This window comes from Cibotium barometz, chromosome 3 (genome assembly GCF_041138505.1).
Source record: "Cibotium barometz isolate CiBa-2024 chromosome 3, ASM4113850v1, whole genome shotgun sequence".
Taxonomy (NCBI): domain Eukaryota; kingdom Viridiplantae; phylum Streptophyta; class Polypodiopsida; order Cyatheales; family Cibotiaceae; genus Cibotium; species Cibotium barometz.
In genome coordinates, this window is record NC_141048.1 from 69,262,481 (window position 1) to 69,288,735 (window position 26,255).

The window sequence follows — 26,255 nt, forward strand, 5'->3', positions numbered from 1 at the left end:
TTTTTCATGCGTTCACTTCTCCCAGAAACTAACAATTGGACTACATACTTGATTTTGCAAAATAATGCTGAGCATTTCATGCATATGGTCCACCTGCCTTCTAGATTTCTTGTGATCATTATCCTCCACAGTCAACGTCATGATTATAAGCATATACCTAGATGAATCCAAGAACATGCCCTAATTCATCTTATAAGAAAATGCAATTTATAACCTCCTGGTAGTCATCCACAAGAAAATAAACCATCAACTCCATCATGCATAGTATAGACTAGATACTACGACATCCCCACTAACGTCATCAGTGCCCAATAGTGGGTGTAGAACTTGCTATTAATATATGCTCCCACACACACACTCCACGTGCACGCGCGCACACACACACATACACAAGAGCATACATTTATACAAAGGTCTGTGTACTGAATTTCTGTCGTGATTATAAGCATGTTAACTTTTGGAAAGCCGAACTTCAATCAAAAGCAGACCCCACTGAGGATACCGTCATGGGGCCCTCCAACATCATGATTACCAGCAAAGCTATGAAGTTAACCTTTTGATGGCTCAACCAAAAACTGAAAATTTAAAATATGAATAGAGGACAAACGAGTAAAAATATCTTTACAGTAACTTGTAGAGCCACAAAGAGGACCACCACTAAATTTCTTCCACTCCCTCCACATTCAAATTGCCATGAGCTATTGACATGATTTATAGCACCAAACAAGCACAAAAGCTTTTGTTGATTGGACCACAGCCAGCTTGTCAAAAGTCCAGTGAATCCTTTGGATGAATGATGCCCTAAACTCATTTTCAAAGGCTCTCTTGCAATCCCTAAAATAGTTCCCCACCAAATTATTAGCCATGCTCTGTCATATTGGTCTTCAGAGTAAACATAATGTGCCACCACTTCAATGCAAACTTCCAAAGGAACTGACGGATTTCTCTAGAACTCCTCCATGCAGTTTGAACTGTGGCTTCAAACGGCAAAGATGAAAAAACCTATTGAGATATACAGCAAAAACACTGGATAAACTGCTAATGCCTTTCTATTTGACGACACTGCTGCACTGACAAAGGGGTATGCAGCCCAAGAACTCCATGCAAGAGTTATCAGCACAATAATGCCATTGATTATGGTATGGTTCTTGAACATGCAGATAAGAGCACCGATGTCCAAAGGAAACAGACAGTATCCTAACAAACTTAAACTCTGGAAGAATATTATGTGCCCACCCTGCATACAGATCCCAGGGTAAGAATAGGCATACTTTTTACATTGTTTTGACTGTAAACACCAAGCAACAGTTGTGATTTGTCCTTTCACAAAAAGGAATGGTAAGATCTAAATACCAGCAGCAGCACATTTAGAGTCAGAACAACTGCTCCAGCAGCCAACACAGCAAAAACCACCGCAAACACCTTGGACTGCCAAAAAAAGGTCTGTCAATTCCTATATAGATAAACCACGGACAAATATCTAGGAGCCAAAACACATTAATGATCATACAGCTATTGCACTTCAAGAATATTTCCATATTCACAATGCACCCAAATGCCTTGGTTCAACTAGTGAGAATTGATTATGCCCCACACGTGAACGAGTTGTCATATTAGAGATCAAAGTTCAAACATAGATAAGGAGGGAAAGTGGGGAGCCAAGCCAAGGTGACCCGGAAGAAGGGAAGAAAGTGGGAGTAGCTGTCAGCCTGTTTGTTGGACAAATATTCATGATATTGTACTTTAAATGCTGCGCTTTGCCCTGTATGCTGCCCAACACCTGCTGGCCATTGCTTGCTGCTGTTGACAGGCTGTCTGGGTCCCCATGGGCTGCCGACAGCAGGCTGAGTGCCCCTGATGGCTGCCGACAGGGTTCCCAACCCTCTTCTTGATGATTATGATGATGATGGTGATGTTGCTGATGATGATGATGATGATGATGCTGAAGCTGATGATGATGACACTGATGACCTAAATGCTGCCCTATCTGCTATACTAATCAGGGATTAGGTTGTTCATGCTCAGGATTAGCCATGGCACGAGCATGCACGTGACAAAAGTCCTCTCTTACTGAGCTTCTAGCTCCTTGGAAACCCCATCCTACTTATCTTTTCAACACCACACTAGGATGATATTGACAACAAAGTCTGGTGGTAGGGACGCTACTTGAGTTGGAATCACAATAAAAGCATCGTCCAACAACCATCTTGGCGGGACGCGAGGCGAATCACCAAGGCTCCCCCACTTGCCTTGTCCTTATCATCCTTGGCCTTGGATTGGCTACTCGTCTTTGCCTTTTTGTTGCCCTTGTTGTTGAGTCCCAAACTTGGAACTCTCCTACGTCTCGAGGGTTGTAGCAAGACAAACCACATCTGGAAGATCATGGGGCACATGTGCACAAATGTTTACGTGCAAAGACGGTTTCAAACGATCAACAAATCGCTCAACTTACTCTAACCACCCGACAGTCCTTGGGAGCATGAGAAAAAGCTTTCAGAAACGATCGAGATAGTCAATTATCCATTCACCATGTTTCTACATAAGACGCTCCCACTGTTTCTTCAATTCACGTTGATAATCTTCAATAATAAACTACTTCAGGATTGCCTTCGACAGTCAGGCTTAGTTTCGTGCGTCGTACGGATCAGATCGTACGTACAATTCGTACCGTACGATCAGGTACAATTTTGCCCTATTTCTGCCCGTTGGAAATAGCCGTTTTTCTGCCCGTTTTTCTGACCGTTTTCTGCCTGTTTTTTTGGCTGTTTTCCTTTCATCTCTCCTGAGTCCTTCTATAAAAGCCTCAAGGACCAAGCCTCTCCTCCATCTACTCCAAGCCTCTCCTCCACCACCCTCCATCTACTCCAAGCCTCAAGGACCAAGCCTCTCCTCCACCCTCCTCCAAGCTCCTTCCATCCCACTTGAGCCTCTACTCCAAGTTCTCTTCCTCCAAGCTCTTCCCATAGTTCATCTTCTCTACGCTCTCTCCTCTACTCCACGCTTTAGCCCTTCTCTTATCCATCATGCCTCGGGAGAAGCCTCAAGGACCAAGCCTCTCCTCCATCTACTCCAAGCCTCTCCTCCACCACCCTCCATCTACTCCAAGCCTCAAGGACCAAGCCTCTCCTCCACCCTCCTCCACCCTCCTCCAAGCTCCTTCCATCCCACTTGAGCCTCTACTCCAAGTTCTCTTCCTCCAAGCTCTTCCCATAGTTCATCTTCTCTACGCTCTCTCCTCTACTCCACGCTTTAGCCCTTCTCTTATCCATCATGCCTCGGGAGAAGCATGAGGCTTTTGATTTGCATTGCCTCAATGTGGAGAAGGACACCAAGAAGTCCACAACTCCCATCATTGGCCATGCCGATATTGCGGCAAGTCATACACCAGTGGTGCAACAAGGCTTCTCCAGCACCTTTCAAAGATTGGGGGACAAGTTGCCCCCTGCAAGGAGATTCCGCAAAGCATTGCCGACGACATTTCGTGGAAGATGAGCGGCGGCTCAAATTCAAGTAGAGGAGCATCATCAACACACGCACCGACACCACCACTACGCACATGATGAAGCGGCCACCGGCTCTTTCATTGGTGTATCCTCCACTGCCACTTCCACAGATTCACGGTCCGCCTCCACACCGGGCAAAAGGCAAAGGGTGGTGGAGCGTGAAGGGGTGCAACCCTCTCTCCACCAAGTCACGGGTAGTGTGTGAGGTTCGGTTGCATTCCTTAAGGAGCGGCAACGCCTTGCGGAGATAGAGATTGCTCGCACCATTATTGAATGCAATCTTGCCTTCAATGTACTCCAAAAGGAGCAATGGAAGAAGATGGTGACGGCGATTGCGAATGTGGGCCCATGTGAGGGGTGGACGGGGGTCTCTTACACGGCTATGCGCACGAGGAAGATTGATGAAGAGAAGGAGAGAATTGATCGAGCCCTTGACCCGATTCGAGCCGCATGGACGAAGTATGGATGTTCTATTCTCACAGATGGATGGAGTGATCAAAGGAAGCGTGGCATTATCAACATCCTTGTGTCTTGCCCGCTTGGACATACTTCTTGCATGCGGTTGACACCGAGAGAAGGGGGAGAAAGACTACAGGGAGTTTCATCTACCGCCATATTAGAAGCGATCATAGAGGTAAGCATTATTTTACTTAAGTGTGGCTGATTTTGTCATTTGTGCAAAGCCCTCAACTCATATGATTTATCTACCATGTAGGTTGGGGCTCCAAACGTGGTGCAAGTCATCACCGACAATGCATCAAATTGTCAACGCATGGGCCACTTGCTTGAGGTGGAATTCCCCACCATTGTGTGGACTCCATGTGCGAGTCATTGCATTGACCTACTCATGGAGGATGTGGCGAAGCTCGGGTGGGTGAAGAGGATTGTGCAACAAGCTACATCTATTGTCAACTTCTTCATGCTAAAGGTGAAGGTGCTTGCTATGTTTCGTGAGCATAGCAGGCTTGACTTGAAGAAGCCATCGGCGAGAATGATCCCCAGAGTGTCTCGTCCACCTTCGAAGAGTCCTCTTCAGAGAACTCTCTTGATGGACACTCTAGTAGTAATCATGTTGATGATCATGTAGATGTTGGTGATGATGTAGACTTTTGATATGTTATAGCTCTCTAGGCATTGGGCATCTATCTCCTTCTAGCCCATTGATAATGTATTGTAGTATGTAGTATCATGTATGTACGCATGTTGGCAGTCGCCCATGCCGTGAGTTTCTGGCCTATCCTTTTGTAGCAATTTTGTACTCTAATGGCATGATGACATTATGTTCATGGTTCTACTATTTTGTAACTTCTTGTCTACAATTTTTAAGTTTAGGAAGTTTTTTTTTAAAACGTACTAATATCGTACCGTACCTCAAAAATTTTTAAGGTACCAATTAGTACCCTATTTTATCGTACCATACCGTACCGTATCGTACCTTTCGTACTAACTAAGCCTGGCGACAGTCATCACAAGTCGCGGAGTGGCACGTAAGGTTATCTTTCCACCACAACACCCATCAAAGCCGTACGCACCAAATAGAGCTGAAAAATATCTAAACCACCTATTGCTACCAATGTGGCAGTCGTCTCAAGGGCCCAATTGATGACAACTTACCCATCGATCATCTCGTTGAACTTGGGAGACTTCAGAAGCTTCAAAAATTGAGCTCGTTCCTTAGGAGCATAGAGGAAGAACTCGGCAAATCGGTAGTCCCACGACGTCGAGCAAATGAAGGCAAGCGGGAATTGTCTGAAGAATCCGGTGGAGAGAGACTCCGCGATAGAGACTGTCAGTGACGCGAACAACGATCAATTATGCGCATGTGTAGAATGATGACTACCGGATTGGGAGTGAAGCTCATCTAGTATAGCCTTGCCTGCATCCAAAGGACTGAAAAATTCTCCTCCAGCAAGCTTTAACGCTTCATCCTCGGAATTGTCCAACAGTTGCTCCGAAGCACGGCCCCTTGTAGATTCCAAATCCAGAGTATTAGATGCTCGAGGTGCCGACTTTATCCTATCAAGATGGGCAGATATAGCCTCCATTTTAGCCGCCTTCATGTCCATGAATGCTTTCATGCTGAGAAGCAAATCAGTGAGTTGTGAATCCATGACAAATATCAAGGACCAGGTGAGGGATTTCAGCCCTGCGTAATGAGATAACATTTTGTTTTTACAAGAAAGAGATCTATTAGTTACCAAGAAAAACAACAATAATGGCTAAGTACAAACTCGGCTCCACATGAGGAGTGAGAATCAAGAAACATAAAAGGGGAAGAATGCTCTTCTCCTCCGGCTAGCCGCTCTAAGACGAGAAGGCTATCTCATACAATGGGGGGAGGGGAAAACAACAGTGCCAAGTGGGCTCGCCACCATTGTCAGTGTTAGCCCAACAGGGCGTGCCGTGACAGATTCAACCACATATCCAAGAGATGGAGATACAGATAGAGAAAAGGAAAGAGAGTGGTTTGCACGGTACACACACACTAAGCGGGAAACAGGCCCCACCCCCTTTCAAGAATTTATTCAAGAACAATCCACCGATGTAGAAATCTGGGCCGGAGTCAATGTCAAGGCCCAAGTCTAGATCCAAGAAATCTCTAACTTGTATAATGTATTCCACGTGCTTTAGAGGATGATGTCCAGTAGTAAATTCAATGCCCAAGTTGAAGTAAAAACAAAACCTCGAAGAAAAAGCCCCCCCCCCCCCCCCCCCCCCCCCCCCCCCCCCCCGCGAAAGAATAAATACCAAGAGAAGTCCCCGAATGGCGACGGGACACTTGTTTCAGGTGGCAAATATACACGCAACAGCCAAGTGTCTGCCGACCATCAATGGTTGGCGCTGGATCTCGCAACGCTGTTGACTGGAGCTGCCAACGGTGTAGGCAGCGCTGCTAGCTAAGCAAGTAGAGCAAGCGGAGAAGGCTGAGCAGATTGTGCAAGCGGCTAAGATGGGCAACGCACGTGGCAGATATACGGGCAACAGCCAAGTGTCTGCCGGCCATCAATGGTTGGTGCTGGCTCTCGCGGCGCTGCTGACTGGAGTTGCCAGCGGTGTAGGCGGCACTCCTGGCTAAGCAAGTGGAGCAAGCGGAGCAGGCTCAGCAGATTGTGCAAGCGGCTGAGATGGGCAGCGCACGTGGCGGGGACTGGCTGAGCAGGCAGCGCAAACTGGTTGTGCAGGCGGCGCATACTGGTTGAGATGGGCACAAGCATGCCTGTAAAACTATCTGCCGTCACAAACATGTTTATGGAGAACCATGATATTTATGCCAGTGACTTATTCTCATTGTACTCTCTAATTTCTTGGGATTTATATTGTAATTCTCTATTATCCATGGACATCATGGGTGTTGGACACTACATGTAGCCATGGAATGTTTATGGTTAAGCTTCCCATGTATGTGTATGCTAGCTGTATCTACAAAATCCTGGCTGCATAGAAGCATGTTAAGCATTTGATGGATCTTGGAGAACCAAATGCAATACATAATGCCATGGATAGTTGATGGATCTTAGAGAACCAAATACCATAGCCCTTGTAAATATCAAGTATATATAAATAGATGGGGTTTCTTCCAAAATATGTGTTTAAATGCATACATTTGTGTGCATGGCTTATTTTTATTTGCGTGTATTGTTTTGTTTGCATGAACAATGCTTGTATTTTATTGCATGAGAAGCTCATGGATCTAGGGACGCTTGGATTGCACCCATGGGTTAGCATGTTGCATAACCTGTCTTCAATTAACTTGTGTTTATGGATTTGTACAGGAATAATTGACATTTTGAAGACAGCCCACTCTTAAGCGGGTTTTCTATCTCTATGCATGCATGACAGTCTTGATAAACTTCTTCTCCGTGATGAGAAACCTCCATGCATGCGACATGCATGGTCAAAAACCCTCATGCATGTGGCATGCATAGTTAGAAACCCTCATGCATGCAACATGCATGGCCAAAAACCCCCATGCATGCGACATGCAAGTTTTTTTCAGCTACATGCAATGCTTCATCTTTTCATGCATCTAAAAGTGTGCCATGCAAGTTTACTTTTCTTAAAAGTAAAGCATACAAGCTCACTTTTCTCCAAAAGAGTCATGGAAGCTAGTTAACTCAAACGAAAAAGATAAAAAGTAAACTTTTCCTCCTCTTTTAGCTACACGAGTTGCTACTTTGCTAATAGCCATTCTTTGATCCAAAAGTCTTGCACAAACCTCTCCCTACCACATCTTTTCATGAGCAATAACCTCCATTCCTTCTCTTCATCTAGGCGCCTCCTTCTAGACTGAATAGAACTCTATAAATTCAGATTTCCAGCCTCATTTAAGAGTACTTCTTGGCCTTTGTTTATTGCTCTATCTAATGCACTTATTCTAGAGTATTCTTCCAACCATACCATGGTGTTTTTGTTTAGATTGCTTTTGTTATTAGACAAAGTATAGCTTTCCAAAAGCTAAAAGATGCCATTTAGTCAACAGCCAGTTCTTATTGTGCCAAATTTGCATAAGCCTTTTGTTGTGGAATGTGATGCAAGTGGTGATTGCATAGGAGCAGTGTTAAATCAAGAAGGCCATGCTGTGGCTTTTGAAAGTCCAAGATTGCAAGATGCAGAGACGCATAGTACCATCTATGAGAAAAAATTAATGGCTGTGATTCATGCTTTAACCATATGGAAGCACTATCTCTTAGGTACTGAATTTATGGTTAAAACACATCATCAGTCTCCGGCACTTTCTCACACGGAGAAAACTCTCAAAGAAGTAGATGCGATGGGCTAATTTTCTTTCCATGTTTCATTTTCAGATTCTTCACACTTCTAGAAAGAATAATTCAGTAACCAATGCATTATCTCGTAAGCCCAAGGTGAATGCTATCACCACTACCTACCATGAGGACCTTTCATCTATGCCTCATATGTATACTACTGATGAAGATTTCAAAGAGATATGGGCTGATTTATAGGCTGCAAAATCAGTCCAGCCTTTCTCCATCAAGGATGATTATTTATATCACCATCAAGCCGTTTGTGTAGTCAAGCAGCTTCGTCAAAAGGCCATGGATGAAGCACATGCACCTCCCTGTGCAGGTCATAGAGGTATTTTGCCCACTACTACAGCTTTGGAAAGATATTTCTATTGGCCTTCTATGCGGGCTGATATAGAAAAATATGTTCGTGAGTGTGTGGTATGCCAGAAAGTTAAGTATGACAGACATAAGTTGCCTAGTTTACTTCAGCCTTTGCCTATTCCTCAAGCACCTTGGGATAGCATAGCAATGGATTTTATCACAGATCTTCCTCGATCTGCTTATGGAAATAATGATATTGGACTATTATTGATCGCTTTCGTAGACAAGCTCATTTTATTCCCGTAAGAAAGACTATCAAGCCCAATCATATGGCTCGACTCTTTCTTTTTCATGTTTTTAAACATCATGGAATGCCTAAGTCCATTGTGGGAGACAGAGATCCAAGGACTACAAGCTTATTTTGGAGAGCTCTCTTTGACAATATGGGTACTAAGCTCAATTTCTCTTCTACCTATCATTCCCAATTTGACAATATGGGTACTAAGCTCAATTTCTCTTCTACCTATCATTCCCAAACTGATGGGCAAAGTGAAATGGCAAATTCATTGGTCTCGATCTACTCAAATGCTATATTTCTGATCAAAAGGCAACATGGGAGAAGTATTTACCCTTGGTTGAGTTTGCATACAACAATACAGTCCATTCCTCCACTGGCAAAGCTCCATTTGAGGTTATCTATGGCAAGGTAATACTTCCACCCATCCTTCGCACTAAGGATGAGATTTTTGCTACTGATGAATATGTTAGAGATCTGGATACCGCATATGCACAAGTTACGGCAGCCATACAACGCTCTCAAGCAAAGCACAAGAAAGCTGCCGATCGGCATTGGCGTCATATGGACATCAAAGAGCAGGATTGGGTTCTTCTCAAGTTTTAAAAGGCGCGTCTCTACAAGAGACCAAGACAAGAAGGCAATGTAACATGCTGAAGCTTCGGGGGAGATCAGTAACTTCAATGCTCAGAAATCAGCACACTTTTCGCGATGGAATTAACGCACAAAACTGAATGAAGATGTGTAGAAAATAGAGAGAGAGAGAGAGAGAGAGAGAGAGAGAGAGAGAGGGAGGGAGAGAGGAGAGGACACTGTATTGGGTCCCGAATACCCTCTGTAGGGCCCCCACCACGAATGGTGTATTTGCTTTATTAGAATGATGTTAATCTGAAAAGAAAATACACTAAACTTGACCTTTCTTGGTTGAGATAACTTTGCCCTTGACCTGCAGTCCTTCACCCCTTTGCGTTAGCAAGCCCTTGGCTGTCCTGGCCCTTTGGTTGCTTGAGCTCTTGGTGAATTATGAGATAAAACAAAAGACTTGGGCCCTTGGTATTTATACTACCCCTAAAGGTAGTCGGCCAGCTCTAATTCCAGATGGCTGGCAGAAATTCAGCCCACGACTGATAAATAGCAATAAATGCTAGAAAAATCCTCTTAAATGCTGCGCATGCTCTCATGGTTGGCTGGGCATTAGGTGCCTGTTTTCTAACAGGTCTGGGCACTGTTTACATGCTGTTTGGAGACTGGGCAGCCTGTGTGGGCTGCCCCATACTTGCCCTACAGCCATAAAAAGGCTATAGAACCTGTATGCTACCCCTGGCCTGCCCCTAGGGCTGTCCTACAGCCCTCCATGGCCTATCCATGGCTGGTGGGTACACCTAGGGCCTTCCTAGCCCTCATGGGGGTGGTTTTACAGTCCCCATGCCCACACAAGTACTTGGGGTAGCCCTATGGGCTGGCCCCTTTCCTATAAGCAAACCCTAACTTGTCTACACAATGATCTGGCATCCAGTACCATACCAGATACACAGAATCACTGACATCATTCCAAAGGGAGACTCGCAACGCGGACTGGCACTGTTTCATGTGCAGGATAGTGCACACCTGACCTCGGACAACTGGGATGGAACCCTGGCTGACTCGTCCTTCCCGGACTGGGCTCACATGGGACCAATTTACCATCCCAGATCTTGCACCTTCTGTACAAATATGTCTACGTGGCATACAAGTGCGGGATGCACGTGACATCCCCTTCTCCTTAACGGTGCAAAAGGATCTGTTCTGAAACCATAACTTCTGCTTCATCAACAATATCTGGTTCCGCCCATCTTTAACTTCTGAAGAGATCGGACTTGCATATGGCTTTAACCAACTGACGTGAAACACATCGTGCATAGTCCAACTCGGAGATATCTTCAACTCCATGGAACCTCATTGATCTTTTTCTGGATGGGAAGGGTCCGAAGCTCCTGAAAGACAACTTTGGGCATCGCTTGCCCACATGCTTCAACCTTTGCTTCATAATCCGAAGATAAACCCAATCCCCTTCCGAAAACTTCATATCCCTTCGGTCTTTATTGGCCTGTCGAGTGTAGGCCTCTTGCGCTTTAGCCAACCTGTCTTTAACTGACTCTAAAATCTCCTGGTAAGACTCCGTCACTCTGTTCGCTTCAGGTACTGAAGACGAAGTCCTGGTCAACAACAACTCGAAAGGTCTTCCAAACGCTGCCTCATATGGAGTCCTGCCAATAGCTGAAGAAAAAGAATCATTCAAAACAACTTGAACTAAAGACAAATAACATTCCCACTTACTTTGCTGATCGTGGACATAGCACTTTAGCACATCGAAGGCCAACTGGTTGTTTATCTCTGTCTAGCCATCCATCTGTGTGATATGCAGCGGAAGTCTTTGTATTGGTTGATCCTGTCACACAATATGCTCACACCGTCTTCTGTATCCTGAGTTTCGTGAGTTTAGCAATCCATTTCATTTACTTCAAACTTTAAAGAGTTGAGAGAGAGATATGAACACTGTACACCAGATTGGGTCCCGAATTACCCACTGAAGGGCCCCCTATCCCGATAACGAGATAGTATTTGCTTTATTACTTTAGAGAGAATGACTTTGGACTGTAGATAAGCCAAACGCAAGATCTCGGAGGATCGGAGTAGGGCTGATCTGTACACTGCTGTAGAAACACCTCGATGACTTGATCTCGAGCCTATGCACTCCTCCCAAGGGCATGAGGAAGGGCTGCACACCTGAGGCTCAAAGAAGAAGAAGGTGGACTGTTCTACACACTGTTAGGATGCTGAAAACACATATGAATGCTGAGTTACCTTCACCAGATGACTGCTGAATGTGTTGATGATGCAGAGAAGGCTGGACACTGATGCAAACAACTGTTTCAATGCTGGAAACTGTTGTAAACTGTTGCTTCAAGGCTGGATTCTGCTGTGGACAGAAACGCTGATGGCTGGAGAAGACTGTGGACTGAAACGCAGCAGCAACAGATGACTGTAGGGCTGGAAACTGTACGGCTGGAGCAAAACGCAGCACTGCTGCTGTGCTGGACCAGAAAACGCAGGTATACAGGCTGTTTGCTACTGGTTTTCAGGCGTGGAACTGAGCTGAGTCTGGGGCTGAACTATGGGCATGAACTGATGCTGAATTCAGGCTGATTAGAGGCTGAGGACAAACACCTAGGGCTGGACTGAAGCTATGGTTCTCAAGGGCTGGAGAAGAAAGCTTATGGGCACTAGGGCATTGGATTAGTCTTATGCTGAGAGCAAGAGAGAGAGGAGAGCTCTTAGCACAATGAAGACTGAATGAGCAAAAGAGGCTCTAGGCAAGCCTATTTATACTAACTGGGGGTTGGTCATTTAATAAACTTAATATTTATAAATGCCCAATAATGCAAATAATGATAAATAAATACTAATAAATATGGGAAAAATACCAGATAAATCCCAGTAAATTCCCTAAGGCTTTGGGGATGTTCTAAATGATGCACAGGCATATGTATGCATATTATGCAAGATGCAGAGTGCTTTCTGATGCAAACCCTAAGGCTTCTACTGACTCTACATGCATGAATGATTCTCTCCAAGTGGGTTAAGGGACTTGACTGACTGACTGACCCACTAAGGCTGAGGAATGACCTACGTAGCTCGTGCCTGACTTATCCTGGACTGAGGATGTACAATGGGGTCACGGCGTACGACAAATATCATCCTACTGGGTTCTAAAACTGTACAAATGCTGCACTTCTGATGATGAGCCATCTTGTCACCATGCACTTAGTGCAGAGTGCATGTGACATTCCCTCCTGATTAGCTTGGCGGCAGGTTCATGGCTTCCAAGTAGTCCGCCAATAACTGGGGGTACTCCTGGAAGAACTCCTCGTCGAGCCATACGGCTTCGTGGGTGCCTCGATCTCGGAACTTCGTATAGAACTGACGAATCTGTCGACCGGAACCATGCTTCCATCGATGAAGAAGGATCTGCTCAGGCTCAATAACTTCTGCCTCGTCTACCACGTCTGGCTGCTGTTCATCTGAAACATCAAACACTTCTGGACCAACATATGGTTTTAGCCAAGAAACATGGAAAACATCATGCATTGTCCAACTGGCAGGCAACTTTAACTTCATTGAGACATCACTTATCTTCTTAACTATTGGAAAAGGGCCAAAACTACGGAATGAAAGCTTGGGACAACGTTTGCCCACTTGTTTCAATCTCTGCTTCATGATACGCAAATAGACCCAATCCCCTTCCTTGAAGTGGACATCTCGTCTAGATTTATTTGCCTGTCTGCTATATGCTTCCTGAGCTTTGGTCAAGCGGTCTTTGACTGACTCAATGATCTCGGAAAATGCTTCCGTGGTTTTATTAGCCTCTAAAGATGGAGACACCATTCTCGTCAAAAGAGAAGAAAAATGGCGACCAAAGGCTGCTTCATATGGAGTCCGTCCGACACTGGATGAATGCGTGTCGTTCAAGATAGCTTGGACCAACGGAAGATAGTGCTCCCATTTGGACTGCTGGTCATGACAGTATGACTTGAGGACATCGAAGGCCAACTGATTATAAATTTCTGTCTGGCCATCTGTCTGGGGATGAAATGCACTAGACAACTGCAACTTAGTTCCAAAGTTTTCAAATAATGCCCTCCAGAAATGCGAGGTAAACTTGGAATCTCTGTCTGATGTTATGGTGCTAGGCAAACCACAAATTGGATACCAATGCTTGAGAAACAGACGTGCTACGTCCTCGGCTGTGGCCGTATGCTTGCATGGGATGAGCATGCAGAACTTACTAAAGCGATCCACAATGGTAAAACACTGAGTGTTACGGGATCCAGTGGATGCAGGTAGAGGCCCTACAAAGTCCATAGATATGTCAATAAAAGGTCCGTCGGGGATAGGCAAAGGTTGAAGTAAACCTGCCTTCTTTGTATGGGGAACCTTGACTTTTTGACAAATCTTACAGGCTTGTACATGTGCATAGACATCACGCCTCATCTTTGGCCAATAAAAGGACCGTTCTAATTTCTCGAGGGTACTGTTGATACCCCTATGTCCTCCAACTAAGGAGTCATGGACATCATGGAGAAGAGCAGAACGCTTTTCTCGAGTTACACAGACGGTTCTTGTAGAACAACCAACCGTTCTGTACTGAATAGTGGCCAGGCTCAGAAGTGAGGGCCAAACTATACTGAGTACCAAACTCAGGGGAGTCGACATATTGATCTTTCATACTATCCAAGTCCTTCCCCGTGATTTCGAGAATGGTAGCTTCTTGGACTGCCTGGATGCTGGACTTTCGACTGAGAGCATCTGCTACTGGGTTATGCTTACCAGGGATGTATTCAATCATACCTCCAAATTGTTGGAAGATTTGACTCCACCTGGCTTGTCGATCACTCCACTGGGCACTTGGCATAGTCTGAAGCCACTTAAGTGCTTGGTGGTCTGTTTTCACTGTGAAAGCCTGTCCATAAAGAAAAGGCTTCCAATGTTTGAGCGCTGTGATCACACCCAAAAGCTCTTTGTCATATACTGAATAATTCTTTTCAGCGACATCCAACTTTCTGCTGTAATAAGCCACGGGTCTATTGTCCTGCTGGAGGACTGCACCGATGGCTACATTGCTGGCATCGGTGATGACCTCGAAAGGTTCGTCCCATGATGCTAACTTTAATACAGGTGCTTCTGAGGCAGCTTTCTGGAGTGCACGAAATGCATCAAGTGCCTTACCTGTAAACTGAGACTTTCTGCTTGCGAGTCTTCACCCCCTTGAGCAAGTCGGTAAGAGGTGCTGCAAGGTTGGAAAACTGATGCACATGGGTACTATAGGCCTGACAAAGACCTACAAATGAACGGATTTCTTGGGCGGTCTTAGGAATATCCCAATCTAAGATCTCTTGAACCTTTGAGGGGTCCAGTCTAATCCCATCGGAACCAATGATGTAGCCCAAATACTGAACTTCCTTAACACCAAAGATAGACTTTTTGGCATTGATGTAGAGCTGGTTATCTCGCAAAAGTTGCAAGACTTTCTCCACATCTTTCTCAAAACTTTGCCAATGTATTCCTTCTGAGACAAATACAACACATGCTGATTTCTGTCCCGAAGTATCCGCATACCCAAGATATGATTTGCATCACCCAAATCCTTCATATCAAAGGTTTGATGCAGCCTCTGCTTCAAGGCATCCATCTCTTTACGAGATTTCCAGGCAATCAACATATCATCAACATACAAGATGAGGATCGATAGACTGCCATCCAAAGCTTTCTTGGTGTATAAGCAGTGATCTATGTCACTTCATGAATGTATCAAATTTATGATACCATTCCCTTGGTGCCTGTTTGAGCCCATAAAGACTCTTTTTCAGCTTGCATACAAGCTTCTCCTTTCCACTCACTGCATAACCTCTGTAAAGCCTCCTTATAACATGAGGGCTCCCCACAGTCAGTAAGCATCAAGTAGTCAACCCCTGGAACAAACCTGTCAGGGGCTCTGGAGGGGTCTAGTGGACCTCCGTACCCAATGACCATCATTTGCAGGTTGCTGTCCAACCTGGATATCACCCAATGTCCAACCTGCATATCACCCATTGGTGGCTCCTGTTCCATGCCATAAGGCTGAAAAATCATGCCCGGTATCTCCTCTAACTGTGGTATATCCATAGAGATATCTTCTGCCATCTCTGGCTGTCCATTTGGACCATTTTCAGCACCATTTAAGGGCTGGTTTTGCTGCTGTAATGGCTGATTTACAGCCCTTGGTTGTTGTCCATGATGTCCATCATCATCAAAGATGACTCTGCTAGGCTCCTGTTGCCTTGCAGGCTCCTTATACATGCATGTTTCATAAAAAATGACATCATTGCTGCGTATAATCTTTCTATTCACTGGATCCCAAAGTCTATACCCCATTTCACCTCTGTCACCATATCCTAGGAATATGCATTTGTGAGACTTAGGATCAAGTTTGGTGCGCATTTCCCTGCGTATGTGCACGTACGCAACGCAACCAAACACTCTCAAGTGCTTGTATGACGGAGACTTCCCTGTCCATACTTCCTCTGGCACTTTTCCACCAAGCCTCGTGTTAGGTGACCTGTTTATAAGATGAACGGCTGTCATAACAGCTTCAGCCCAAAAACCATGAGGTAATGCAGCATGTGACAACATAGAACGGACCTTCTCCTGAATGGTCCTGTTCATCCTCTCTGCTGTCCCGTTTTGTGGAGGATCATAAGGAGTAGAGAGCTCCCTCTTGATGCCTTTAGCATCACAAAAGTCCTGAAACTGTTTGGACATATACTCTCCACCATTGTCGGAACGCAAAGCCTTCAGTGTTTTGCCAGTTTGATTCTCAACATGAGCAACAAACTTCTGAAACACTGAGAATGTATCACTCTTCAAACGAAGAGGATAAACCCACACCTTGCGTGTGGCATCATCAATAAAAGACACAAAATATTTTGCCCCTCCCAAAGAAAGCTGAGGCATCTCACATACATCTGTATGCACAAGCTCTAACTGAGCATCTTTCTGTCCAAGAGCTTTCTTGTGGGGGCACTGTAATTGCCTACCATATATACAATGCTCACAAAACTGAAAACTTGAAAACTTTAGAGAAGGCAAGTAACCCAAACGAGACAATTGCTCCATTCCTTTGACACTCATGTGTCCCAACCGGCTATGCCACATAGAGATTTCCGGCAGCTCGGTTGCATTTTTTTTAGCATGGTGACAAACACCTGCATGCATGAAGTAAAGAGTGTCCACCTTAGAGCCTCTGGCAACAACCAGTGAGCCCTTACTAATTTTCCACTTTCCACGACCAAATGTGGTAACATAATCAGCATCATCAAGCTGTCCAGTATAAAGCAGGTTCTTCTTGATCTCAGGCACATGCCTGACATCATGGAGCATAAGCTGTGAGCCATCTGAAAACACAAGCCTCACATCACCTCTGCCAAGAATCTTGCATGCATGGTTATCACCCAAATAAACCACTCCTTCATTGCCAGCAGTATACCTGACAAACAAGTCTCTGCAACCTGTGACATGAAAGGAGGCACCTGAATCAATGATCCATGAGTGCATACCATGACCACCTGTAAGAAGTGAATGGGCATCAAGTGAAGACGTAAATAGGACCTCATCCTCACTGTCACCTGCATGTGACACATTGACTTCTTCAATTTTGACTCCACTTTTGCCCTTTTGCTTTACATCTTTGGCTTCATCTTTGTCTTTGTCTTTGCCTTTTCCCTTTTCTTTTTGATCATTTTTCCATTTGTAGCATTGCTTTTTGATGTGTCCCTTCTTGCCACAATAATGGCATTCCAAGTCCTTTTTGGAGCGAGACTTGCTCCTTCCCCGTTCTTGGCTTTTACCCCTTTGATGGGATCTCCCACGTGCATTCATTGCATTGGACTTTTCAACAGAGTTGTTTTTCCTGTTCATCTCTTCTTGAAGAAGAGCACCCTCAACATCTGCATATGACAGCATAGCATTCGAATTGCTAGTGGCTGTCCTGAATGTGTCCCAACTCTCTGGCAAAGTGCATAAGAGAAAAGTGGCTTTGAACTCATCGTCCATTGCCAACTTTTGATTTATAACTTGGCTGACAATACCATTAAACTCATTTAGATGGGTTGTCATAGATGCCCCTTCCTTCATCTGAAGACCTATGAGTTTCTTCAACCAATACACTTTGCTTGAGGCACTTTGCTGGGCATACAAGTCCTGCAATCTCTGCCACATTCCCCAAGCTGTCTTCTCTTCACGAATGCTGAAAAGTAAAGAGTCTGACACAGATAACATGATAGTAGATCTTGCCAGCTCATCCATATCTTCCCACTCTTCAGCAGTAAGAGAAGCGGGCATCACACCTCTTTCTTTGATAGGCTTGTGCTGCTTCTTCTGGAGCAACACATTATGCACTGGGTTTGCCAAATATCATAGTTATGTGAGCCTTCAAGCTTCTTGATGTGAAGCAATGAAGAGCTCTCACCTCTGAATGCCATAGCAATATGCAACCTGTCAATGCCTGACTCCCTGCAAAATGTGCAAACACTGCACCAAAAAGCACACAAAGTGCTCACAGTTGTTCTCCCAAACTTTATCTCCCACTGCGGAAGCAAAAATGCAACTTTTCTCCCACTTTATGTGATGAAATCACCAAAATCTGGTTGCTGCAGATTTAGGACAGCACCTTAAATGTGCTCTGTTGCCCTTCCAAAGTACTGTACAACAGTACCAAGTGCTCACCTGTGATGTACCAAACCTGTACCGGCAAGTACAGCAACTGAAATTGAACCTTTTCCTCACTCAAATCAGTGTACAGCCATGCCAAAACTTGCACAAAGCTGTGCCAAATCTGTACCAGCAGGTACAGTAGCAATAAATGCTCTCCTGGCTGTCCAAATGAGTGAAAATCAGACTTTTACAGTCCCGAACACTGCATACAACAGTTCCGAACAGAAATTGGGCAAAAGCCCCTTGACTGCAAGCTGATTTCTGAGGATTCAAGGCATAAAAGTCTTGCCTGCTGCTTTGCCAAGCTCAACAAGCATAAAATCTTGAAAAGCCCTTTGATTTAAGATCAATTTCTGATCATACATGGTACATTGACGCACATGAAGGCATCGAGAGTGTTCACGATGCTTCCCCCTAGCCACATATACATCCAATACATGAAAGCCCCTTGATTTACAGGCACATTGAGTGCTTGACAGGCATCAACACATTGCCCAAAGCATCAATTGCGAGTGCCTGCATGCAAATCAATCCAATCGGCACAAAAGCCCCTTGATTTGCACTGCAATTTGCTGCAATTTTGCCCGAATGTGCGATTTCTCACATCATACAGCATGTATGAATGCTTAATTGCACAATTACATCAAAAGCCCCAAATTTCGACATCCAATTTCCTGCAAATTAATCCTGATTGTGACCAATGTCACCCAATTTTGCCAATTTTGCTCAAAAATTGAGCAATTCGGCACCTGTATCTGCTCAATTGATGATTCTACCTGCTCAATTGCAAATCCCAAAAAAAAATTGAAGCAAGATACCTTGTAATTTTTTGATTTTTTTGAGACTTGCAGGCTAAATGATGATTGCAGATGCTGTTGCAGGAGAGGGGGGCAATTCTAATGCTGGTGCTGCGTCGGATGCTGCTGCTGACTGTACGGAGCTTCTGGGAGCTGCTGCCGGGTGCTATGCTGGAGCTGATGTTGCTGAATGGCTGCGTGCTGGTTCGTGTGCTGCTGTGAAGTGCGCCTGGCTGCTGCGAGTTGCATCACCTGGCTGTTATGACTGCACTGCTCTAATTAGCTAGGTAGCGTGGCTATAAGCTGACTGGGCAGCAGCTCTGTTGGCTGCCTACGCTGGGCAGCCAGGGTCTGCTGGCAAAGCAGGACGACCAGCAATAGGAGGTGCTGGACAGCGCTGCAGACTGTGCAGCGACCAGCACCAAGTCCAGCACCAATTACTCAATTCAAAGAAGCAGAAGCTCCCGCCAGTTGGCTGGACAAAGCAAGGCGACCACAGCTGTAGTATGACAGCAGCAAAACAAGGGCTGAGTGCATGGAACAGTACGACTCACCTAATGAGGGTGACAGCCAGCTACAGTACAGCTCTGATACCAGTTGAATGGGAGAGTTAATTAGGGTTAGGTTTCATGTGGGAGACATACACACAGAGAGAAGAAGGGAGAGAGAGAGAGAGAGAGAGAGTTGTGGGGATAAGTCAACTCATCAAGTGTGAGTGTGTGACTCCCCTATCACACATGTATATTGCACTAGTACACATAGTGCACTTAGTACATTAAAAGTACTAAGTGTACTATGTACTATAACTTATGGGCTTGTACACACTATAAGGGTGGGCATAATGCCTTTACCCCAACAACCACAAGCCGCCCGGTACTCTACCTTTTTAGACGACAAGGCAATAGTTGGCTGCCTCTTGTTGCTCCATGAAACAGCTCTTGAGCCAAGAGTAAAACTGTAACATGATGTAGATCTCCTCGTGTCTAGATCTCCTCCCCAATCTGAGTCACTCCAATCATGGAGTCCGACTCCATCCGTCGTTCCCCTCTACTGCCATAGAAGAGTCCAAGATCCTGTACCCTGCAGATACCGCAAGATCCGCAATCCTACGTCCCAATGAGTCTTCAAAGGCATCTTCATGAATGAGCTCAACAGCCCCACCAAGAAGCTCAAGTCCAATCTAGTGTTCAGTAACCAAATCAATGAACCAAACCATTTCCAATACAAAGAGGCATCAGCCTGCTCACAAGGATCATCAACTGTAACTTTGGTATGCCAAGTCCTCGGAACCTGCTAAAGACCATACAAGGCCTTCCGAAACCTGTAAACCACCCCCTCTGCTCCACGGACACCTCCTCCTGCAGTCACCATCTGCCACTTGCTTGGCTTTCCTACAAGTCCCCTGGAAAAGAGCTTCCTCAACTGCAAGAGGCTCTTTGTCTCAAATGATACGAGACATCAAAGCATAGTTCACCTGTAAAGGTGCCTCTGACTGACGAATGCGAGAACTGGAATGTCCCTACCTATTGCTGCCAACATCTAGCAAGCCATCCACCATCCAATCCCGGAAAGCCTGCTGCAACGTATCCACATTCAAGTGGTCATGACGAAACTGCCACACATCACCTCACTGAGAATCTGTAAGAGAGAGTGCTAAGAGTTTGTAAATCCCATTCTCCACTCCGTCTTCCCATACAATCTAGCCTATTACTTTGTCTCGTAGAGCAACAAAATGCTCATCAAACTCCACCCATACACCAATCTTGCAAACCTCATGCACTGACAACAAATGAAAACCAAGAGATGGCACAAAAAGAACCTGGGAGGAATGCTCCCCCCCTCTGCCATCGGGAACGATCTCTAACCTGCCCTCCCTGTGAATAGGTATAGTGGACTCATCACCAATCAAGATGTGACCTGTGTGCCTTCGAAGATCCTGTAATAACTCCCAAGGAGTAGTCATGTGCCTGGAAGTACCACTATCAAGAATCCACTCCCGAGTGTCCCTAGCGGTGTGCAACCGCCTCTCTACTCGAAGAAGATGAAACACCGGTGTCCAAAATCTCCAAGTGCACAAAAGCTGGAGTCTTCACGGCTACTGCTAAGGAATCTGCACCCTTCTCGGTGCTACGCTTAAGACATTTTCTCCAATAATGGCCTTTCTCGCCACAATTGTTACAAGTCCTCTTTGCCTTCAAGGCGTCACAATCCAAGTCGGGCTCCTGCTCGGAAGACTTCTCCTATGAAGACTTCCCTTTGTCCTTACTGCAGCCTTGCAACCGCTGGCCAATCAAGGCCTCAGAACCTCCGCCCTGTGGAGGGTTCGTAAAACGCTCTTCCTGGTCCAAGAACATAGGCACAAGCTCCTCCCATGTGATGGTACTGAGCCTACCACTAGTGATCAAAGAGGAGTAGAAAGCTGAGTACTGAGAGGTCAGATGATGGCCATGTCCTCTAAAGATATCTCCTTCCCAGCCTGAAGAACCTTATGCTAAAGAGCCCACGACTTGTTGATGTGCTCCCGCATTGTCGAAGACTTTGTGGGATCCATCACCCGCATCAGCACTTCCAAGGAGATCCGCTTCATGGGTGATACCCTGTTATACAGAGAAGCCAAATGCTGCCAAATCCCTCTAGCCAACGTCATATGTTTGATATGATTAATCACCTGTGGTGTGCAATTAAGGAAGATGAAAGAACACACACGAGCATTGACACAATCCCACAACTGTGCCTAAGCCTCCCGTTCTTTCCGAGTAGAGAGTAAAAGCTCCCCGTCGTCCAACTCTGGCTGTGGAAGACCAACAATAATGAAATCAGCCAAGTCATAAGACTCCAATACAGACTCCATCATAACCTTCCAGATGCCATAGTTGGTCCCATCCAATTGTCGACCCCCTAGGAACATGGGGAGAGTAGGGTTCTTCACGTCTTCTCAGCCATCTCAAGCAAGTCTACCATCTCGGGGGGTTACTTTGGTGTTGTGAAGGGAAGGTGGGTGGGAAAAAAATTGAAGAAGAGGCTGCAACTAATATGCAAGGTGGCTGTCCAACGGTGATGGCCGCCTTCTACCCAATCTCCAAGTCCTGAACAGCCCAAGAGATCTCCAATCAGCACCAAAAAAACTAGCAGTCCCGCAAGCTCTTCAAATCTCCAGCAAGCTCCAAGGTCTTCAAGAAACAGTCCCGCAAGCTCTCCAAAGTCTCCAAGCTTCAAGCCACTTGGGACGGAATACGCAGCGGATATGAGACACCATGTCGGAATGCGCAGCAAGATTTCATGATGAAGATGAGCAAACGCAAGAGAGAACCACCAGCCTGAAAACACAAAACTAAGTGTGGAAGAGCAAACGCAGAAGAGACACAGAGAGAGAGAGAGAGAGAGAGAGAGAGAGAGAGAGAGAGAAGCTCTATAAACTCTACTATATACAATAGATCCGGTACAACTACATGAAGTGGAGGTAGGAGGATAGTAACACGGGACGCAAGGCTGGGACGCGGAAACGCCGTCCCGAATCGGCGGAGCATTCCGACATGGGCTGGGGACGGAGGGGACGCCTTAGGCAGCTGCGTCACAAGGGGACGCCATCCCGAGAACGGCGGAACGGGTAGCACATGTCGGGGACAGGACTGGAACGGGACGGCGAGTCGCGCACCTTTTTTTTCACTGGTTTTTTGCGCCCGTTTTTTTGCTTTTTTCCTCGCCATTATTTTGCTTTTTTGCCGTTTTTTTTCCACTTCTGCCCATTGCTTTCATTGGTGGCTGGCAGCTGCCCGTTGCTTTCCTCACGTTGGCACTGTGCAGTGTGGCTACCATCACCCATGACCTGCAAGGCTACACCACCATGAGCCTATAAGGCTTGCGCTCTCCTCTCTCTCTCTCTCTCCTCCACTCTCTCACTCTTGGCCAGCCGCCCCACTCTTGAGCTTAAGGCTTAAGCAACAAGCGCTCTCTCTCTCTCTCCCACTCCCTCACTCTCACTCTCTCTCTCTCCCACTCCCTCTCCCACAGGCCACTCTCTCTCTCTCTCTCCCTCTCCCACGAGGGGATATGCAGTCCTTGGCTCACTAGAGAGGCAATGCTCACAGGAGCCGAGGACGAAGCTTTGGCTATTCGATACTCTAGTTACACCTGCACTACTGTATGGTGCCCCCATCTGGGGTCCTAGCTTATACCACAAGAGGAGACAGAGGAGAGAGCCAGCCGAGACAGATACACAGGAGGTATGTGATGGGTGGAAGCCGATGGAGAGACCCCTAGTGGCGATGATCTCATGCATGATTAGGAGTAAACCATCAGTGCCATATGAGATTGTGCGGGCAGAGATGGGCCCTGCACCGATAGTCACAGAGGCTCTATTCCAGACTGACATACTGACATAGGCTATGGGAGCTTCCACTTGATAGATACCCCCAACTAGCCCTGGAGTCCTCAAGACAGTTGACACTTGAGGGAGATACAGAATGCTGGTATGCACAGGTAGGCACTTGGTTTAGCATGCACGGTATGCAGATGGAGGCACTCCCCCCCTTCCAGTACAGCATAGAGGCCCCGTCATTTGCTCTCAGCCGCACAGAGCGGAACAGGGTTATCAGGAAGGACATTGTCAAACTGGTCACTGGATACTCAAAGGACATGGAGTTCACCTAGTCGTCCACTGGGGACAAAGATGGCCTTCTACAGAGATCACCTCCTATGCCTGACAGAGGATGGGTTCATCATCCGTCCACGCTACATGGACATACACCTATCCTTTGGGGTGAGATGTGCGATCGGCCAGATCTGAACCTCGTCCCACCAGCTGAGAGTGGAGACTGCCAGATATGGGCCTAGGGCGGCCGCACCAAAGGGCAGGATATGCCAGCTCTGTCACACAGAGCTCGAGACAGAGGACCATTACATATGCCGATGCCCCGTGCACTATGAGATTCGGGGGAGGTTCCACTGCCTCTTCCGAGTTGGGTTCGGACCACTTTCCAGGATCATGGACTTCCCGGATCACAGATGCCTGGGACTTTTTCTTCTAGAGCTCCGTAGCCACAGGGAGTCCTTAGTGAGATCCAGATCAGTTGTACTTGCTCGACCAACAAAGAGAGCTCTCACTGACTTCTTCCATACCAGCACTCCGAGGGCCGATCCACCAATCATATCCAGACCACGGGCTAGTGTAGGAGCTCGGCCGAGAGGTGTGACACTCGACAGAGCCACTGAGTTATGCAAAGCTCGATGCCCCAGACCCCATGGTTGTTAGACATCATCCCCTACTTGCTGGCTTCCTATTTGGTGTCCTATTTTAGCCTCTGGGCTGACCATATTAGTCTGAGGGGCTGGTCACCCCTCACATATATTTTCCCATATTTTTCTCCATTTATTGTCCTAGTCGTGGAGGTCTTTTGCTCCAGTCGGCTGCCTACATCTAGTAGTATATATAGCCGGCATGCCTCCCTCATATTTCACTGCTTAGCATTGCTTGCCTAGCTTGTCTAGCTACAGTCCCTCACTTACGAGGTTCTCCCCTCTTGCTCGGGACATGTATTCCTTTTGGTGATGATATTGAGAGCAGGTTCTCACCTGTGTTTCCTCTCTCTCTCTCTCTCTCTCTCTCTCTCTCTCTCTCTCTCTCTCCTATGTTTCCACTTTCCCTTCTTCTGCTGCACATTCTATCATGGTATCAGAGCGCCGGTGATCTTCAGTGTTGGATGCTCCCTCCTGCGTTTTTGCGTTTTCAGCAAGGTGGACAGATCTGCGTTTTTTTTCTCAGAAGTGCTGCTGGCCGCCTGCCTCTTTCAGGCGTTTCTTCTCAACAGCCCATGATCCTTCTTCATCAGTTTGACCTCTAAGAACACCTGTTTTCTGGGCAGCAACACATAGGTTGCTGCGTTTTTCTACAAGTGGCTCTCTACAGCAGTTTTTAGATTCATCTACCCCTGTAGTGCAGGCCGCCTGTTCTGTGCAGGACAGCAGCCATACATGTGCTGCGTTTTCTTCTCCTACAGGTTTTCTGATGCTGTTTGCTGATCTGAGGGTTGATGGTACCCTATTTCTTCTACGTTTCCAGATTCAGCCCTTTCTACTGCCCTGAATACCTCTGCGTTTTCAGATTTGCAGCCATAGTTGCTGCGTTTTTCTAAATAGATCATGCTGGTAGCTCTCCCTTCACTTAGGCTTCATCTATTGGACCCAAAGGTACCTTCTCTTCAGCGTTTTTCCTCATAGGAGATGTGGACACTAGTTGACCTGAATTTTCAGGTTTGTAGCCCTTGTTTGGCTGCGTTTTCTTCTCCAGTGGACACAGATCACTTGCAGAGGGGGTTTCTTGTTTGGATTGTGGCTTTGGAGGCAGTTTGGTACTTGAGGAGGATTCTGAATTTCTGATTTCAATCAGCGTTTTGCTAATTTTGGAGCATCTATACCTGTGTTTTGTTCCTAGCCTACACAGTTTCCCGGTTTCTACATGTTCCTTGCCTTCTGTTGGCGGTGGAGTGCTATTTTTGCTGGATAGCAATATTTAGGCTGCGTTTTGCTTCCCACTGGGGTTTTCTACACTCAGAGAGGGCCTTTCTCCAACTACTTCACTTGAGGATCAGTTTCGGGAGCTGTGTTGTATCCGTGGAGACTTTCTTCTTTGAGAGGAGTTTACAGTTATTTGGAGGAGAGCAGTGATCTTTTCAGAGATCCTGAGCAGAGTTTATTTTGTCCGAGCTTGTGTTCTTTGCAGTATTTGCAGAACAAGGAGGGTGTTTTGCCCTTTTGCAATGTGATCCTTTCACATGGATCCTTTATTTGTTGCTGATTCTTGGGATCTGGTTCTACTTCTGGAACAGTCTTCTACTATCTGTGATGCTTTTGAGGACTTTGTTACCACTGCAGTTTATATTCTTGCTTCTCTTCCTCATTGTGAGGAGTCTATCTCTGCATCTCTTTGTGATGCTTCTGAGGATGCCCCTCCCCCTGCCAGTTCTGCAGGCTTGTTGTTTTGGAGGATGGTTTTTTGGACCCAGTGGGATGCTTTGGATCTGTGGTTGCTACCCGTGCCTGGGGCACAGTGGTACTTCCAGAGTTTTTTGGATTTGGATCAGAATCAGGTTGGGCTTATATCAGTCCAACGATATCTTTTTTCAGAGGGGGATGTGGAGTCCTTTCATCTTGCGATGCCCACCTCCGTGGTGTGTACTTATGTGCAGCTTTGGGCAACTCATGTTATGGAGTTTGAGCAGATGGACCCCATCTTTTCTACAGAGTCTTTACATCTTGCGATGCCAACCTTTTCAGAGAATGCTTTTGTACAGCATTTGGCTACTCT

General features: G+C 46.1%; 1 protein-coding gene across 1 annotated transcript in view; it reads right to left on the reverse strand.

Moving 5' to 3' along the window:
* Window positions 1-568: 568 nt before the first annotated feature.
* Window positions 569-26,255, reverse strand: part of LOC147640466 (protein YIP4b-like) — a 39,354-nt gene continuing 13,667 nt past the window's right edge. Inside the window, exons 2-3 of the mRNA XM_086780961.1 lie at window positions 1,354-1,428; window positions 569-1,237 (exon numbers count right to left, since the gene is read on the reverse strand). Coding sequence (XP_086637087.1) covers window positions 980-1,237; window positions 1,354-1,428 — 333 coding nt within the window. The 3' untranslated portion in view covers window positions 569-979. The remainder of the gene's footprint in view (window positions 1,238-1,353; window positions 1,429-26,255) is intronic.